This window comes from Chiloscyllium punctatum, chromosome 4 (assembly GCF_047496795.1).
Source record: "Chiloscyllium punctatum isolate Juve2018m chromosome 4, sChiPun1.3, whole genome shotgun sequence".
NCBI classification, from domain to species: domain Eukaryota; kingdom Metazoa; phylum Chordata; class Chondrichthyes; order Orectolobiformes; family Hemiscylliidae; genus Chiloscyllium; species Chiloscyllium punctatum.
In genome coordinates, this window is record NC_092742.1 from 15,835,649 (window position 1) to 15,856,187 (window position 20,539).

General features: G+C 44.3%; 1 protein-coding gene across 31 annotated transcripts in view; it reads right to left on the reverse strand.

Moving 5' to 3' along the window:
* The window catches only part of nrxn3a (neurexin 3a), a 2,037,428-nt gene that overhangs the window by 1,078,099 nt on the left and 938,790 nt on the right, over positions 1 to 20,539 (reverse strand). For all 31 annotated transcript variants that reach the window (XR_011960408.1, XR_011960407.1, XR_011960406.1 and 28 more), the window contains 3 exons: positions 17,932 to 18,313; positions 15,018 to 15,208; positions 13,875 to 14,048 (listed from right to left, as the gene is read on the reverse strand). Coding sequence is in view for 27 of the 31 variants with exons in the window: in XM_072568150.1 (XP_072424251.1) it covers positions 13,875 to 14,048; positions 15,018 to 15,208; positions 17,932 to 18,313 (747 nt within the window). In the remaining 4 variants the exon portion in view is untranslated. The remainder of the gene's footprint in view (positions 1 to 13,874; positions 14,049 to 15,017; positions 15,209 to 17,931; positions 18,314 to 20,539) is intronic.

Below are 20,539 nucleotides of genomic sequence, written 5' to 3' on the forward strand. Positions count from 1 at the left end.
ACGGATACAGTAAATGACATTGGTGGATGTGCAGGAAAAACTTTGATGGATGTAGAAGGCTCCTTTGGGGCCTTGGATGGAGGTGAGGGAGGAGGTGTGGGCGCAGGTTTTGCAATTCCTGCGTTGGCAGGGGAGGGTGCCAGGACAAGAGGGTGGTTTGTTAGGGGCGTGGACCTGACCAGGTAGTCACTGAGGGAACGGTCTTGGTGGAAAGGGGTGGGGAGGGAAACATATCGCTGGTGGTGGGGTCCATTTGGTGGTGGTGGAAAGGTCGGCAGATGATATGGTTAATGCGAAGGTTGGTAGGGTGGGAAAGTGAGGACCGGGGGTTCTGTCCTTGTTACGGTTCGGGGGGTAGGGTTTGAGGCCGGAGGTGCAGGATGTGGATGAGATGCGTTGGAGGACATCTTCAACCATGTGAGAAGGGAAATTGCGATCTCGAAAGAAAGAGGCCATCTGGTGTGTCCTGTGGTGGAACTGGTCCTCCTGGTAGGAGATACGGCGGAGGTGAGGAATTGGGAATATGGGATAGCATTTTTGCAGGAGGTAGGATGGGAAGAGATGTAATCCAGGAAGCTGTGGGAGTCAGTGGGTTTGTAAAAAATGTCAGTGTCAAGTCGGTTGTCATTATTGGAGATGGAGAGGTCCAGGAAGGGGAGGAAGGTGTCAGAGATGGTCCAGGTAAATTTAAGGTCAGGGTGGAATGTGTTGGTGAAGTAGATGAATTGCTCAACCTCCTCACGGGAGCATGAGGTGGCGCCGATGCAGTCATCAATGTAGCAGAGGAAGAGGTGGGGTGTGATGCCGGTGTAATTACGGAAGATGGACTGTTCTACGTAGCCAACAAAGAGCCAGGCATAGCTGGGGCCCATACGTGTGCCCATGGCTACCCCTTTGGTTTGGAGGAATTGGGAGGATTTGAAGGAGAAATTGTTAAGGGTGAGGACCAGTTCAGCCAAACAAACGAAAGTGTCAGTGGAAGGGTACTGTTGGGGATGTCAGGAGAGGAAGAAATGGAGGGCTTGGAGGCCCTGGTCATGGCGGATGGAGGTGTAGAGTGATTGGATGTCCATGGTGAAGATGAGGCATTGGGGGCCTGGGAAACGGAAGTCTTGGAGGAGGTGGAGGGTGTGGGTGGTGTCTCGAACGTATGTGGGAAGTTCCTGGGCTAGGGGGGATAGGACAGTCTTGAGGTAGGTGGAGATGAGTTTGGTGGGGCAGGAACAGGCTGAGACAATGGGTCAGCCAGGGTGGTCAGGCTTGTGGATCTTGGGAAGGAGGTAGAATTGGGCAGTGCGGGGTTCCCGGACTATGAGGTTGGAAGCTGTGGGTGGGAGATCTCCTGAGGTGATGAGGTTCTGTATGGTCTGGGAGATGATGGTTTGGTGATGGGGGGTGGGGTCATGGTCAAGGGGGTGGTCGGAGGAGGTGACATTGAGTTGGCACCTGGCTTCAGCGATGTAGAGGTCAGTGTGCCAAACGACCACTGCACCCCCTTTATCCGCTGGCTTGATGGTGAGGTTGGGATTGGAGCAGAGGGAGTGGAGGGCTGCGTGTTGTGAGAGTGAGAGGTTGGAGTGGGGGAGTGGGTAGACAGTTTGAGGCAGTTAACGTCTCGGCGGCAGTTGGAAATGAAGAGATCGAGGGCAGTTAATAGGCCAGCGCGGGGTGTCCAGGTGGATGGAGTGTGTTGGAGGCGAGTGAAGGGGTCCTCGGAAGGAGGACGGGAGTCCTGATTGTAAAAGTAAACTTGGAGGCGGCGGAAGAAGTGTTCGACGCCATGGCATGTATTAAATTCATTGATGCGTGGATGGAGGGGGATAAAGGTAAGGCCTTTGCTGAGGACTGATCGTTTGTCCTCAGTGAGGGAGAGGTCTGGGGGGATGGTGAAAACTCGGCAGGGCCAGGAGCTAGGACCTGGGACCTGGGGTAGGTGTGGAGCTGGGAGTGGGGCAGAGCCTGTAACGGGAACAACACTGTCCAAGCTTTCAATCTCTAACATCTAGAAGGACAAGGACAGCAGATGCATAGCAACACTACCACCTGTAGGTAGCCCTCTAAGCTACACATTATCCTGACTTGGAACTACAACGTGGACCTATATCAAATAGAGGGCAGCGGTCCAATGTGTATCTCACCACCACTTTCTCTGGGGCAACTAGAGATGGGCAAGAAGTAATGGCCTAGCCAACGCATCCAAATCCTGTGAAAGAATAAAGAAAACAAGGAATAAAGAAAACTCATGTTCCCTTAAATATATATCTCCCGACTCTAATTCAGCTTGTTACCATCATTAAGGGAGTTGTGGGGCAGATAGAATGAAGTTTATTTCCCTGTTTGAGTATGGGGAAAGGAGGATAGGGCAAGAGGGGGTTCGAGTGGCTGACATGGGGAATGTTCAGAACAAAGGAACCTAACTTGGGAAAGATCACTCATTCCCAAGACCAGCTGCTCCCCTCTTATGCATCAGAAGTCAATGGTCTCGTCAAGATGCACAGATTTCCCAGTTTACACAGACTTCCCAATTTACTTGTCTGTTGGAAATCAAGTGAACAGAAACCAGTGATTGGGTTCCTCTACTGCTCAAAAATGACTATGTATTACAAATAAGCAAATTCTAATCACAAGCAAACAGCAATGAACTATCAACAGATGGCTCTTCTAGTTGAAAGTGAAGGGCTCTTTTAAAATCCCCAAACACACACCCAAACAGACAAAATAATTATTGGTTTTAGAATACCATAGAATCCCTACAATTGGAAACAGGCCATTCAGCCCAACACGTTCACACCGACACTCCGAAGAGTATCACATCTCGACCCTACGTCCCTTCCTATAACCCAGCATTTCCCATGGCTAATGAACCTAACCTACACATCCCTGAACACCATGTGTAATTTAGCATAGCCATCCACCTAACTTATAGATCTTTGTACTGTGGGAGGAAACCCAACAGACACAAGGATAACATGCAAACTCCACACAGAAAGTCACCTGAGACTGGATTCAAACTGAGGTCCCTGGCGCTGTGAGGCAGCAGTGCTAACACTGAGCCACCGTGCTGTCCCTTAGGTGAAGGGAAAGAACTCTGGGAATGAGAGTTCAATAGCACCAGTCTGCAGGGTCAGCAAAGATGATCCTTTGCTTGACTCACCATCCTGACTTGGAAATATATCACCGTTCCTTCATTGTCGCTGGGTCAAAATCCTGGAATTCCCTGCCTCAAAGCATTGTGGGTCAACCCACAGCACAAGGACTGCAGCACTTCGAGAAGGCAGTTCAAGCCTACCATCTCAGGGGCAACTAGGGACGGGCAATAAATGCTGGCCCAGCCAGGAGGGCCCACATCCTCCAAATGAATAAATTTTAAAAAAAACTTTCTTCTATTGAATCACCATTCTCTCAGACCATCAGGCTAATGGTCTTTGGTGTGTACAACTGCTCACAACTGAACAAACAAAACAAATCCCACACTGAATATGTCCTCCTGGTGTGCTGCCGTCTAGAAATAGTTTCCTCCATTGCTTTTAGCAAAGCAGCAGTATAAGCACAACACACAATGAGTTTCAGTAACTTTTTTCTTCAGTGCAGCAATTCCCTCCACACTCCTTTGGTTTTAGAACAGCTCTCATTTACATTTCAGTCAACAATTGGAACTACAGAAATGATGTGGTTTTTAATTAGCATTAAAGTTAGAGCAATGGCATTCGGGCGTCATTCATTCACCCAAAGGGATAGCAAGTTTTGAGAAGATTTGTAGCTCAGGTTGAGGTTCTGGATGTAGGTTTGCTCGCTAAACTGGAAGGTTCGATTTCAGGCATTTCCTCGCCATGCTAGGTAACATCATCAGTGAACCTTTGGATGAAGCACTGGTGGCATGGTCCATTTTCTATTTGTGTTTCCGTTTCCTTGGGTTGGGGACATCATTTCCTGTGGTGATGTCATTTTCTCAGGGGGTGGTAAATGGGATCCAAGTCAACGTATTCCACATTGGTTCCGATTGGAATGCCATGCTTCAAGGAATTCTTGTGTGTGTCTCTTTTATTCCTAGAAGCATGGCATTCTAACTGGAACTCTATAAACAAACACTTTGACTGCCTTCAGTGATCAGCCATACTGCTAAAACCAAACCAAATAAAACCAAGCCAGAGAAAAATTTGAAAGCCTTTTTCCTGAGGCAGTATCTGTTAGCTATAATCAAATTGGCTCTAAAACCCCACCCAAACTGGACAACTCAACCTGTGTCTTTACGACCACACTGAAAAAACACCAAGGCTATCATAATCTTGTTAAAGGAGCAGCATTGTCAAACATGCAACTCAAATATAATGCAACCAGCCATTAAGTACAATATATATTCAGAATTTATTCTCAGAAACTCAATTGGACTTGCCACATAAACACAGTAGCTACAAGAGCAGGTCAGAGGCGAGGAATACTACAGTGAACAACTCATCCTCTGACTCCTCAAAGCCTGTCCTCCAGGCGAAAGTGAGGATTGCAGGTGCTGGAGATTAGATTCGAGATTGTGGAGCTGGAAAAGCACAGCAGGTCAGGCAGCATCCGAGGATTAGGAGAATCGACATTTCGGGCAAAAGGGCTGGTGAAGGGCTTTTGCCCGGAAATGTCGATTCACCTGGTCCTCAGATGCTGCCTGACCTGCTGTGCTTTTCCAGCACCACCATCAACAAGGCACAAGTCAGGAGTGTGATGGAATACTCCCCAATTTCCTGGATGGGATGCAGCTCCAACAACACTCAAGAAGCTTGACACCATTCAGAACAAAGCAGCCTGCTTGATTGGCACCACATCCACAAACATCTACCCACTTCACCACTGGCACTCAGGAGCAGCAGTGTTTTCTATCTACAATGCTCTGCAAAAATTCACCAAAGCTTCTTCGCACCTTCCAGACCCATGGCGACTTCCATCTTGAAGGACAAGGGCAGCAGATACAGCATCTGCAAGTTCCCTACCAAGCCACTCACCATCCTGACCTTTTTTTAAAAAATAATTCATGGGCTGAGGGTGTCACTGGCTAGACCAGCATTTATTGCCCATCCCTAACTGCCCAGATGGTGATTAAGAGTCAGCAACATTGCTGTGGGTCTGCAGTCACATGTCAGTAAGACCAGGTAAGGATGGCAGCTTCATTCCCTAAAGGACATTACTGAACCGGTGGGTTTTCCAACAATCAACAATGGATTCATGGTCATCAATAGACTCTTAATCCCAGACTTTTATTGAATGCAAATTCCACCATCTGCCATGGAGGGATTTGAACCTGGGCTCCCAGAACATTATCTGGGTCTCTGGATTAACAGTCCAGTGATAATATCACTGGGCCATAACTGTCCTGACTTGGAAATACATCATCGTTCTTTCACTGTCACAGGGTTAAAGTCCTCCCTGAGGGCATTGTGGGTCCATCCACGACAGGTGGACTGCAGCGGTTCAAGAAGGCAGCTCACCCCCACCTTCTCAAGAGCAGCTAGGGACAGGGAATAAATGCTGGCCCAGCCGCGATGTTCAAATCCCACAAATGAATAAAAAAAATTGAGCAAGACACTGCCTCTTTTCTGCCAAAGATGTAACATGGATAGTCTTCCCAGCTTGCTATTTGTACTTCAGTCAATAGCAATAAGAAAGATCGGTAGCAGAGATTACACCCAAAGCATCCCAGATGGCTCTGGTAGACATGACCACAACCAATATCAAAATTTCACAAAGCTGACCCTCTTCCAACTGCATCTATTTTAAAATCCAAACACCAAAATCAAATATAAATATACATATATTAAAAAATACATTAGTTTACACAATTTGCTCTGAGACAACAGAATTAAAATGAAATGTAAACGAATGAAAATAATTAACAGAATTAATTGAATGTATTCAAGGCTGAGTTAGATAGATTTATGATCCATGAGGGAGTTAACGTTTGTGGGGAATAGGCAAGAAATTGGAGTTGAGGCTGCAATCAGATCAGCAATGATTTTATCAAATGGTGGAGTAGGCATGAGGGGCTGAATGGTCAACTCCTGTTCCTATAAGTCATGAGAAAATCAAAATACCAAATCAAAAAAGATTTAGCAAGTAACAAGGTGTCAGTTCTCCTTGTATTTCATACAGAATGGAAGGACATGGTTACAATCAGAGGGCACGGTTGCTGTTTGCTGAAATCATGGACAAGTGTTTTTGCTTGAAGTGACAAATATAGGAATAATCCTGTTGTGTACAGAACACTGCTAACACTGTCACTGGGGCAATTTCCTGAAGGCCCTTTGGGAGAAATCATAAAAACACATCACAAAAGAAGAGAAGAAACATTTTCTCCAAAGCCACAGAAAGTGATTCAGTGTAAAGCCTCTATTGATGAACATCAGATCCCTGGGACCAGTAGGTGTCTTTTCCACAGAACCACATGACATAAAGGCATACAGAGATAGAGGACAGAAACAGACCTTACAGTCCAGCTTGTCCATGCTGACTAGATATCCTAGTAAATCTCTTCCCATTTGCCAGCACCCAGCCCATATTCCCCTTCCTACTCATATGCCCATCTAGATGCCTTTTAAATGTTGTAATTGTACCAGCATCCACCACTTCCTTAGCAGCTCATTCCATACACGCATCACCATCTGCATGAAAAGGTTGCCCCATAAGGTCCCTTTTAAATCTTTCCTCTCTCATCATAAACCTATGACCCCTAGTTTTGGACTCCCCATCCCAGGGGTAAGACCTTGTCGATTTATCCTATCTACACCCCTCATGATTTTATAAACCCCTGTGGGGTCACCCCTCCGTCTCCAATGCTCCATGGAAAATAGCCCGAGCCTCTCCCAATAGCTCAAACCCTCCAGCTCTGGCAACATCCTCCTAAACCTTTTCTGAGCCCTTTCAAGTTTCATAACATCCTCCCTATAGCATATTATTCCTCTACTGTCAGTTCTTCATAACTCCCTTGACTTGGGCACACCTTACCCATCCTGTGACAGCCAGCACGCTGCTTAAAAAGTGTATTCTGTTCTCATTGAAAATCACTAGCTTCTGGATAGATTTCAAGGACCAGAGCTTGGAAATGAGAAATGCACACTGTGATTTATTCAAAGGGCAAACTGCAGACTAAAAGCAAACAATGATAAAATTCAAAGAATAGGCATATAAGTATTAAAATGTCATGACAGTTGCTGGTATGAAAGTGTGTACATTAAATTGCATGCCCATTAAATAATTACTCTTGTCCATAATTCTGTAACTGACTCTGAGATTCAGAAACTCACCATCCGTCGTGAAATGGAATTCTAAACTGTCCCAGTTTGAGGACAGGAAGATGAATGAGCATTGGTCAGGCCACACTCAGGACTTTGGCTACACAATGGTGGGTTGTAAGCACAGACGACTGGTACTAAAAGCCCTCCAGGACGTGATACTTGACACAGCTAGAACGTGGAGTTGAGCTGAATTCAGCAGAAAAACGCAGAAGCAAATTACATGCCTCCATATCCCAAAGGTTCATCCTGATGTCAGTGCTAAGCCATACCTGCATTGACGCGTTCCCCTCCAAGAAATCAACACTCCTCCAATTCTGGACTCTCAGCCATATCCAACCTCACCACTGGTGTTCTGTGTCATCAGCTGCTTAGGCCTTAAGGTCAGCGGCACACTCTCTAAATCTCCCAACTTCTTTATTTCCAATACTCCTTAAAACTTGCCTCTTTGTCTGAGCTTTTCGTCATGTGTTCTGACATCTCCTTACGTAACACGGTGTCAGGCGCTCTGACAATAGATCTGTGAGGCCTTGGGGCATTTTGCTAAATTAGTGCAAAGTGTTTGTTGTTAGTTCATCACAGAACTTACTCTGCAATTCCATCAAGCAATGGGTACAAACATCTCACCACATTAAAGGTCATACTGCAACTCACTTTGAATAACAGATGTGTCCATAAGTATTGCATGTCCCTACAGGGGCTCCTTCTATACAGATTTAATAAGCATTGATTAGTCCTTTTGAAAACTTGGCTCAGATAGAAACCTTTGTTGATTTCAAGTGAATCTTAGCTGCTTCCAACTCATCCCTTTTTAAATGTATGATTGCGCAGCTGAATGCATAGAAGGTTCAACACTCAAATCAACAGAATTGTTTGTAACGATCACTTTGTGGTTTCAGACACAGCCTTCCACTATTTATCCCAGTGCTAGATAGCTTTTAAAGCCCCCTGAGTGAGATGTTACAGCAATGTGCAGGACAATACCATCCAAACAGATTGCTAAGCTGCAGCAATGAACCACTTCAAATGTCACCTAAATACATAACGAGGAGAATAGATTCAGGGACGATTTTTGAAAAGTATCAATCTTGATGTTACGTGCAAAGGCTGGTGAAACTTTTAGATATTTTTGTTTCAACCTATTCAGACATGCTATGACACACCTTTGGAGCAGCTAAGACTTGAATTTGGGTCTTCTAAGGACACCACGACTGTATCACAAGATCCTTGCATTGAACCTTTTATGCTCAGGTATATTGCATATAAATAACTGACTGCAAATACCAAAAGATGCAGTTATAATAAACACTTCTCTGGTGTTGAGATTGACACATCGTTTTCCCTTGGGTGTCTTCTGTACAATTTACAAAATATGTTGATAGCTTATCCAATCCATGATTAACAGAAGTTAAATATTGTCATAAGGCCCCATTGTTCACGGGTTCCATTAACTTGCCAACAGCGATAGCTACTTCAATAAAGCCATTTAAGTCTGAAAAACTATTTGAAGTCTGACTTGGTTGGCAGTGGAAGCACTTCAGAACAGAGCTAAGCAAACATCAGGTCCTGGATTACAATTGGGTTCCAAATTTGATTTCATTCATAAGTTGAGTGGTAAGCAAGGTGGAACACAATACAGTCGAATTTAAAATGGTTATTCAAAATTATGTGCAGACATTCACATACTAGAACTTGAGATTGATATTAATACACCCCTGTATGGAAGCTTGTTGATAAATACAAGTATTTATCAGTTGGATGTTTAGAAATTGGGGACCGCCTGTAATTTGTTCCCATCCCAAAAAAATGTGCTGACTGTTAATCAGAATCCAACTTAGTTTGGTCAATATTAGTTCAGAGAGACGCTATTTACGTCATTACAATTGAGGTGTCAGAAAAAAAGTCATATGCATCACATTTGCTTATTTCGGGGCTTTGATAATGGGCCCAAAACAAAACACTGTGGAAGCTGAAAATGTGAAACAAACACAGAAATATTGGAGAAACTCAGCAGGCCTGGCCACATTTGCAGAGGCAGGAGAAAGTTAATGTTTGAGTCCAGTATGACTTTTCTTCAGTCTAAAGTTAGTGATGCTGAATTGGGGTTTTAAAGAGGTCAGTTCAGACTCAGGGTGTTAACTCTGTTCCGCTCTCCACAAATATGACAGACCTATGGAGGTTCTCCACCAATCACTGTGTCTGCTCTCGATCTGATTCATTCATGGAAATGTAAGGAAAATTATGAAATAGATAATTAAAATGAGGATTTTGCTCATGCTGTTGAGAATTCTTAGTGCATTCATGAAGGTTTTGTAAGGACACTTCATCATGACCATACACCTTGCGGACAACTGATCTATACAATTTAAAATGATTTTTTAAAACTCACTCATGATGTGGATGTCATTGGTTTTGCCAGCATTTATTGCCCCTTCTCTAGTTGTCCTTGAGAATGTGACGGTGAGCTGCCTTCTTGAACCACTGCAGTCTGTCTGCAATAGGTAGTCCTTAGGGAGGGAATTCCAGGATTTCGACCCAGTGACAGATGTCAGTAACTTGGAGGGGAACTTGCAGGTGCTGGTGTTCCCATACATCTGCTGTCCTTGTCTTTCTAGATGGAAGTGGTCATGGGTTTGGAAGGTGCTATCTGAGGATCACTGGCAAATTTCTGCAATGCATCTTGTAAATGGTACACACTGCTATAACTGAGTTGGATTCTTTTATTCTTTTATGTTACAACTAAGTGCAGTGTCAAAAAGTATAGCTTTTCAAGTCTTTTAGCGTTTGGCGGTGGATTGGTTGTGCCCCTAACACTACGCCAGAAGGTCAGAGTTCAAGTCCCACCTCACGAGAGGTGAGTCACAACCTAGAAGTTGGGGACTGTAGAAGTTGGAGATCAGAGTCGAGAGTGTGGTGCTGGAAAAGCACAGCAGGTCAGGCAGCATCCGAGGAGCAGGAGAGTTGACGTTTTGGGCATAAGCCCTTCATCAGGAATGAGGCTGTGATCCAAGGGGATGGAGAGATAAATAGGAGGGGTGTGGGGCTGGGGTGAAGGTAGCTGAACGTGCGATAGGTGGATGGATGAGGGGGTAAAGGTGATAGGTCAGAGGAGAGGGTGGAGCAGATAGGTGGTAAAGAAGATGGACAGGTAGGACAGGTCATGAGGACATTGCCGAGTTGGAAGGTTGGAACTGGGATAAGGTGGGGGGAGGGGAAATGAGGAAATTAGTGAAGTCCACATTGATGCCATGTGGTTGGAGAATGCCAAGGCGGAAGATAAGGCGTGCTTCCTTGTGGTGCAAGGTGGTTAGGGAGTGGTGATGGAGGAGGCCCAGGACCTGCATGTCCTTGGCCGAGTGGACTGGCGGAGTGGCAGAGTGAATCACAACCTATCTAAACAGAGTGAATTAAAATGTTTTTGAGCTCAAGGTGAATCTGTAAGTTAACTCCACCAGCCACGTTCATTTTCATAGAACCATGGAAACCCAGCAGTGTGGAAACAGGCCATTCAACCCCTTGAGTCCACACCAACCCACTGAAGAGCATCCCACCCAGACCCATCCGCTCATCCTGTCCCTGTAAGCCCATATTTCCCATGGCCAACTCAACTAGCATACACATCTTTAGACTGTGGGAGGAAATCAGAATACCCAGAGGAAACCCACGCAGACACGGGGAGAATGGGCAAACTCAACACAGTCGCCCAAGGGTGGAATCAAACCCAGGTCTCTGTGTTGTGAGACAGCACTGCTAACCTCTGAGCCATCCTCCAAGGTCATGTTGCCACAGTTGCACTGTCACATTAGAAAGCAGTGAATGGTGGTGTGTTTGACCTCAGGTCTGAGGGAAAGGATGGGAAGGTAGGATGTCAGTGGGTACAGAAACTGAACACGCACTGCTGGTAACATTGCAAACCAGCCATCCAGCCAACTGAGCTCAGTGAGCCCCTAAGTCAAGGCAGCATTAAAGTCTAGGTGCTTGGGTTCTGAAAGCATTCAGCATTACGTGTGTTATAGACGCTTGACTTTCAGACACCTTTCTCTGGCCGAGAACCCATTCTGTTTTCACTTAGATGCAATCCCTGTCTGATACGTCCAATCTAATGGCGGGGTTATAATTGACACACGGCATAAATTTATTGGTGCGTCATGATGCATTTCATTCAAAGTCAAAATCAAAAATGGAAAACAAAAAAACACTAACAAATGCAAATTTGAAATCATTGCATTGAGTATTAAAATATTATGTGGAACCCAGAGACAGAATATTGATCACCTCACAGTAAAATCGACTCGTACATTTACTGAACAGTTTAGATGAAACTGTTAAAAAAAAACGTATTAGTGATATTTAATACCGCAGCCTTATGATAAAATGCTAATAAATTATAGAAGGTCTTATCTCATGCGAATTAAAATATTTTAGGAAAAGCTGTGGCCATGCCCAGAATGCCTTTATGAAAATATGCAGGCAATGCCCTCACCCACACAACTGGTACATCAATCTCTCATTCTTATTTCTTCTACAACCTGCACAGTCGAGGTCAGATGGAATCTGCACAACACAAAAAAGTAAATAATAAAAACAACTCTATTTATCTCTCCTTAGTTATCCAGTACTGGAATCGGAGATGTACCAGGAAATTGATTTTATGAGAAGGGAGACTGATATCAACAAAGCCAAATATATTTTGCCTCATTCAAACTTTTCTGCGCAGTAACTAAATTGGGAAGGGAGCTACGAAATTGAATTAATCAGTCAAAATAAATTAATTGAACTAGATTAAAGTCAATAACTGCTCAACTAAGAATAAAAAGTTGTCTCTGGATGTTGTTCCAAAGGAATTCAGGTTCGTTTTTGTTTCTATTTTTTTCATGCAATATGGGTGTTGCTGGCAAAGCCATGATTTTCCTCCCATCCCTAATTGCCATTATGCCTGAGAGATTGCCTCAGTTATTTCAACAGCCATTGAAGAGTTAACCACACATTGCTCACAGGTAGGCCAGAACAGGTAAGGACAGCAAATTTGCTTCCCTGAAGGACATCAGCAAACAAGATGGGTCTTTACAATAATCGATAGTGGTTGCATGACCCCATTACTGAGATTAGCATTTTTGTGTTGCATATTTCTCAGTTCATACAATCCCTCCAGTGTGGAAGCAGACCATTTGGCCCATCAAGTCCACAGCAACCATCTGAAGAGCATCCCAACCAGTTCCACTCATCCCTATCCTATCCCTGTAACACTACATTTCCCATGGTAATACACCAAGCCTGCATGTCTCAGACACTACAGACAATTTGCCTTCAGAGTAAGTGAGGAAACCCACGCAGAAACTGTTTGCAAACTCCAAACAGATAGTCGCCCAAGGCTGGAATCGAACCTGGGTCCCTGGTGCTGTAAGACAGCAGAGCTAACCACTGAGCCACCAAGTAATTCAATTGAAGTCCCACCACAGGAAGATTCAACCATGTGCTCAGGGCATCAGTCTGGGCCTCTGAATTCTTTTCCAGTTATATTACCAGATTGTCAATGTCTCTCCCAAATCTTTATGCATTTTTATTCCCAGGCACCTCCTAATCTTCTCTTCTCTTCTCTTCTTTCCGTGTGGTTCTATATCTCATTGTGGAAAATAGATTTACAGGTACCTTTAAGCATTCCCTACTCAACCATTGTTTTCATGCCAGTCTGGATAATGAATGTCAAACATCAATCTGAGGTCTTTATGGCCAAATCAGTGCTTATGTGAAATTTACACATATGTATCTCCTGAGGCAGAATCAAGAAGTGGCATCCCATCTCTAGCCCCTTCTATGTTCTATGTTCTATGTTCTAGCCACAACTGAGTCCAGTCACCTGTACTGTTATCCCACCAACTCACTCACCCACCCAAAGCTGGCACTGATGGGGTCTGAAGCCAGTAGCACACACTCCAAATGTCTCTGTGGCCAAAATTAACTCTGCTCGTTTGGGAATTAAGCATAGGAACTTCTCAATTCTGGGATCAAGTGATACAGCACTGTGACACGTCATCAAGGGAGGCTGAAAAAGTGTTATGCTGGCTCTTGAAAAAGAATCCCGCTCCTATTCTCTTTTCACATCTTCCACTTTTAAGACATTAGGTAACTGCAGAATCCAAGGTATGCAAGTCTACAGAACTTCACTTTCTGTTGAAGGGTTCCAATTAAGCTTAAAATGTGCCATGATCCATGCAAATGCACCACACCTTGAGTGATGGGAGCAAAATAAAAGTTTCTTGAAGAAATAAAATCAGGATAGGCAGGGTTTTTTTTTGATAAGTAATATATTTACACATTTACAACATACATATGTAAAGTCCAAAATATAAAGGAGCACTCACATGCCTGCTGTTACATACAAGAGAAGGTGATTAGACTTACATGTTTGGCATTGGTTCTACAGTGAAGGTTTAACTGTTTAAATGGACAGATCCAATGGTGAACAAATGCTGACAATGGAAGACACTGTGATGATGGTTAGCATTATGGGGAGTTTCTCAGATGGAAGCATGTACTGGTGTGGATTTGAGCTACTGTTCGAGTTGATGAGAGAGCCTGAACTAGAGTTGCTAAAGCCTGTACCTTCACATCCACGATCTATTTGCCCGCTCCGATGTAACGCATCGTGAATCAGATCTGGCAGCCTTCCATTGAGGTCGACAGATGCCAAGCAACCCTGAAACCCATCTCTGGAGGCGACAAGTTTCGGCAGGTTGCTGTACATGCCTTGGGCCAGCCCAGCAATGTATAGGACACCTGGTTAGAGAAATGAGACAGCAAAAAAAAAACTGCGATAAGCAGAAAGCACAACTATTACACAAAATCAAACATAGAACAATTGAACCATTGAAACTTATACTCCCACCATCTTCTGCTGAAGGTCTGATATATTTTTAAAATCAACCTTTTCTGAGATGTTCTAAGAACTAGGAGCAGGAGTAGACTAGGAGCCCACTCCCCCATTCAATAAGATCACAGCTGATCTTTTATGGCCTCAGCTCCACTTATCCACCTTCTCACCATTACCCACAATTCCTTTACTGTTCAAAACATGATCCATCTTAGCATTACTGGTATTACACACCTCTGGGGATGATGGGACTTGAATCCAAGAGAATCCTTCCACAGTATCTAACACACGCTTGTGCATTTTCCATGTTGTATCAAACACAATTCTCATTCTACTTACATCAACACAAGGGAAGCAGGCACAATTTCAGAGGCGAGAACATCTGATTCCATCCAGATGTCCATAAAATCCAAAAAGATGCAACCGATAGTGGGATCTACTCAGTTCACTCCACCTTGACCGGATGTTCTGGGGTCACCAGTAGAGGTCAGAGACTCCAACACTTCCAAGGATCCAACCTGGGAACTTGCTAAACAATTGACCCCAACTCCACATTGGGGAGTCAGTTCACAACATCCTCCAGGACAAATCACATGGTGTTAAATACCCAGGATTCCCCAATGCCCACAGTTCCAGGACCATCCGGGATAGTTTTTTCTTGTTGTTATGAATAATGTTGGTCTAAGCATTGACCACGACAACTGTGCAGAATTGCAATCTCTTTGTGTTTATCAACAGCCCTGGGTTTATCAGTGAAGTTAAGAGCTCTCCAAACAGAAATATGGGTGTAACAGAATTCATTTTGCAGCGGCATTGACTGAATTGAGGTTGTTTTTGGCGGGTGCAGGGAGAGGTGACAGCTGCAAGAAGCTTACCTTTCAGGTCCAGGTTTTTGGCACCATTGATGATCTGAGTCACAGATCGAGCATCCACCTTGAGCGTGTGTGTGTTGCTGTTGTCCCGAGTAATTACCACATTGTGCCACTGATTGTCGCTCAGGGACTTTTCAGAGTTCCCTTTGATAACATTTGGCCCATTTCCCAGGTCAAACACATAGTGGATGTACCTACGGGAGAAGAAGGGTTTGCCAAATTAAAAGAAAAAGTTCTGAATGAATGATTTACTTATTGTCTCATTTATCTTGAAGATGCAGTGAAAAATATTCCACAAACTAAACAAAGGATATCAACTACCATATATTAGGAATTACTATCAATATCTATTGTAAGCTGCAATTACAAGTTACAATTGCAAGAAAACATTATACTGCTTAATAAAAAAAGGATTTGTCAAATGAATACCAAATTTAAGAAATAGAAAAACTGTTTGAGCAACTAGCAAAGGCTCATAGTTTAACTTCAATTCCACTTTTCAAAAAAGCACTCATGCATTTTCTTCCCATTTCAAAAGGCTTTTCTCTCATCGTCGGGTTCAGGTATCCTTTACTCAACTGTGGGCTTTAACACTGAAGGATTCAAAAGAAAGTGTATTTGTGCACTTCTCTGTAATGTCACCACACACAGTGAATTAATTCAAACATTGGATGGAATTTGAACAACATGGTCAACGACAAGGAAGCTGGAAAAATCAGGTCAGCTCGGCAGGAGGAGATTCTTCAGGTTGAAAGGAAAACGTTCTGTTTCCCAGCCCAAGTGTCAAAAGCAAGACAGGATTCTCACTCGTGCGTGGAGAGACGACTATTTGCATGTGCTAACATCCTCACAATTATGTAACCCCGCCTCCTTGATACATAGTTTCCCATTCTCCCACATGCTGGATAGAAACTGGATGGTGACCTTCCTCAAGGAGAAAGTGAGGACTGCAGATCCTGAAGAGTCAGAGTCGAAAAGGGTGGCACTGGAAAAGCATGGCAGGTCAGGCAGCATCTGAGGAGCAGGAGAATCGACGTTTCGGCATAAGCTCTTCATCAGGAATGAAGAAGGGCTCTCCTGCTCGTCGGAAGCTGTCTGACCTGCTGTGCTTTTCCAGTGCCACACATTTTGACAGTGACCATTCCCAACGTGAGGGTCAGAGCAGTAACACCCCCTAGCTCGTTGTTTGCTCTTCCAGAACTCCATTTTGGACACAAACACTCAGACTGCATTCTGCAGGCAGTGGCTGTGCACGTCCTCTCTCCACATCTATTAGGATCTCTAGTCCCATGTCGGCAAAGTGGAGTACCTCTGTCTGACACATCCAGGCAATTGGCAGGCACGGAGCAGTACCCCTGCAGAATGTGAACATTTGATAGCGGACATAGCTGCTCTTTAACAGTGGTGCTGGCACCAAGAATCACAGGAGGGCCTGGAAAAGGCCAGTGCCATAGAATCCTTACAGTGCAGGAAGTCAGCACCGACCTCCCAAAGAGGTTCCCACCCAGAACCAAGTCCCAATTCAATCCCCTTAACCCCCTGTGGGATTTTTACCATGGCTTACCTATCACCTTCTCAAGGACAAATGGGGATGGAAAATAAATAAATACTGAGAGGATGTACTGTGGGAAAGACCAGAAGTAGGAGACATGTTTAAAAATCAGATGCCTTCCATTTCATATTAAGTTGAGGAAAATCCTGTTCCCCTGAAAAAAAGAGCAAAATGTTTTTGGATCTCTCTTCTCTAGAGACATTTGAGGCAGAGCCATTGAATATTTCGACAGGAGTAGGAGATAACAATGGAGTCAAAGGATAGCAAAGGTTGGTAGAAATATGGAGCTGGGGTCATAATCAGATCAGTTGCATGGGCAAGCAGGCTTGGGGGAATGAAGGGGCTGCCCTGGTCCTCATTCTATAAAACCATAAGATAAAGGAGCAGAAATTAGGCCATTCAGCCCATCGAGTCTACTCTGCCATTTGATCATGGCTGATTGGTTTGTCAACCCCACTTTCCCGCTTTCTCCCCGTAACCTTTGATCCCCTTGGCAATCAAGAACTTTCCTACCTCCATCTTAAATATACTTAAATACCTTAAAGACAATGGAACGAGGACATGCCGCAACCCAAAGGACTAGCCACACTACCATACATCAGGAGCATTTCCGAACTGACAGCCAGACTACTGCGACCACTAGGACTCATAACAACACACAAACCAACAGCCACTCTCAGACAACAACTCACCAGAACGAAGGACCCGATACCCAACATGAGCAAAACCAATGTAATGTACAAAATCCTTGTAGTGTACAAGGACTGCACAAAACACTACAAAGGACAAACAGGAAGACAGCTAATGAACACCAACTAGCCACGAAACGACACGACCAGCTGTCCTTAGTAGCCACACACACAGATGACAAGCAACATGAATTTGACTGGGAAAACACTACCATTATAGGGCAAGCCAAACAGAGAACAGCCAGGGAATTCCTAGAGGCATGGCACTCATCCACAGACTCTATCAACAAACACATCGACCTGGACCCAATATACCGGCCACTACAGCGGACAGCTGGAACTGACAACCAGAAGCGGCAGAGACAGGCCACTATAAATGCCGGAGGAAACATCACAGAAGCGCTTCACAGGAGGCTCCCAAGCACTGAGGATGTCACCTAGACAGGGGACGAAACGTTTGCAAGACAAATTCCTAGCTCGGCGAACAGAACCACAACAACTTAAATACCTGGCTTTCTCAGCCTTCTGCGGCAATGAATTCCACTGATTTCACCACTCTCAGGCAAAAGAAGTTTGTCCTTATCTCCATTCTAAAGGGTCTTCACATATTTGTATGAGCCATTGATCAATAGAAGAGTAACCAAACCATCAAGCTATCGAGAAAAATCTCCCTTACCCTTTAACTAATTCCACAGCGATGAAGTCATTGCCATCTCCACTGTTGAAGAGAATGAATCCATCAGGAGATGTGGTCTTGAACTGGAAGAAGAGATGCATGGATGTGTATGCCTGCAGAGTGGCCAAGGTCAAATAGCTGTTCTTCGTTTTGAAAGTGACGGGATCTGCAATAATGGACCTCATGCCGAACCTTGCGTTTATTTCACAGTATTCAATGTCCCCATTTTTGCACAGATCGATGTACATCATTCCATTAAACATCAAGCTCTGCAGGTGCCCAATGAAGCTGGAGGGGGCTATGGAGATGAAGCGTCGTTCCGTCATGATCCCGGTCTCGATGTTGTGAAATTCCAGTCGTGTGTGGTCACCAAGCATTTGACCTAAAATCAACAAAGAAAATACAATATCACAAATGCTGGCCGGCTCATAGTTTTCCCAAACACTCTTTGTAAGCACTAAAAGCACAAATTCAACAACAGCTTCCTCCTTTTTATAGTACCTTCCTAATTTGCCATGTTTTAAATTTATTCATTTACAGGATATATATGCCGTTGGTTAGGTCAGCATTCATTGCTTATCCCTACTTGCTCAGAGGGCAGAGTTAATCACACTGCCATGGGTCTGGAATCACACGCAGACCAGGCAAGGTAAGGATGATATTTTCCTTCCCTTCATCAGGACAGCATATACATGGGAACACCCTGCAAGTTACTGCAAGCCCCTCACCATCTGGGCTTAGAAATAAATCGCTGTTCCTCCAGTGTTGCTGGATCACCATTCTGGAACTCATTTCCAAACAGCACTCTGGATTATCTAACCCACAATGGATGTTGCAAGAAGGCAGCTTACCACCATCTTCTCTAGGGTGGTCAGGGATGGGCAATAAATGTTGGCCCAGCCAGTGATGGCCACAGCCTATGAACAGACAAAAGGAGTGAAACAGGGCCAGGTTCAGCATCAACAAGATGCACAGGAAACCTTCCATTACTTTGCCCTCAGAAAGGTTTGTCTATTTTTCATTTGATCATCGACTGGGCATGGATGGACTTTGATGGCAAGACCAATATTCATTATTCTGCTCTTGAGAAGATGGAGATAACAACTGTGTTTAGGCCAATTGTTAGGCAGTGAAGAATCTGTAGTACAGTTGTGTTTCTGGGTCACAGATGAGTTAGACTGGGTACAGACAGCTGATCTCCTTCTCTAAATACCGTTAGTGAACCAATCAGGTTTTTTGCAACATTCCCATAGTCTCATGATCGTAATTGCTGATATTGGCTCTCTATTCCATATTTTCGTCAGATCTTCTCCAAGGTTCCTTACACATGGGAACACCATTACCCTCACGTTCCCCCTCCAAGCCATACACTATTGTGTCTTCCAAGATATATCACTGTTCTTGTTCACTGCCACTGGTCAAAATACTGAAACTCACTAAAAGCAATGTGGGAGTACCTGCAATAAATGGACTGCAGCAGTTCAAGGAGATAGGTTGTCATCACCTTCTCAAGGGCAACTAGGGATGGAGACCAAATGCTGGGCCAGCCAGGGATGCCCACATCCTATGAATGTATTACAAAAATGTTTTGAACTGAATTTTCATGCTCCAATGAGCATGTAGGGTTTGAACCTGCCTCAAGATTACTCGTTCAATAACATAACCATTATGGTAACACGCCCAATACAGTACTTGAAAGTAGAGTCACAGATAGATAGGATAGTAAAGAAGGCATTTGGTATGCTTTCTTCTATTGGTCAGAGTATTGAGTCATGTTGTGGCTGTACAGAACATTGGTTCGGTCACTGTTGGAATATTGTGGGTGATTCTGGTATCTTTCCTATCAGAAAGATGTTGTGAAATTTGAAAGGGTTCAGAAAAGATTTACAAGGATGTTGCCAGGTTTGAAGGATTTGAGCTACAGGGAGAGGCTGAACAGGTTGGGACTGTTTTCCCTGGAGCATTGGAGGCTGAGGGGTGACCTTATAGAGGTTTATAAAATCATGAGGGGCATGGGTCGGGTAAATAAACAAAGTCTCTTCCCTGGGGTGGGGGAGTCCAGAACTCGAGGGCATAGTTTTCGGGTGAGAGGGGAAAGATATAAAAGAGACCTAAGGCACAACCTTTTCACGCAGAGGGTGTGCGTGTGTGGAATGGGCTGCCAGAGGAAGTGGTGGTACAATAGCAACATTTAAGAGGCATCTGAATGGGTATCTGAATAGGAAGGGTCTGAAGGGATATGGGCCAGGGCTGGCAGGTGGGACTAGATTGGGTTGGGATATCTGGTCAGCATGGACAGGTTGGACTGAAGGGTCTGTTTTCATGTTGTACATCTCTACGAGTCTATAACTCTACTTCAATTTTTTACTCAGAGTATCTTGTAACTGTGTGAACTAATAATCTTTCTCACTTACTGTGCTTCGATTTATAGTTTGGGACCAACATGGGCCACTCAGACTCCATGGACTTGCTCTCAAGTGCATTGGCTTACTTATACAATCATAGGGTCTTACAGCACAGAGACAGACCCTTCGGTTGCTGCCTAAACTGCTGTGCTCTTCCAGCACCACTAATCCAGAATCTGGTTTCCAGCATCTGCAGTCATTGT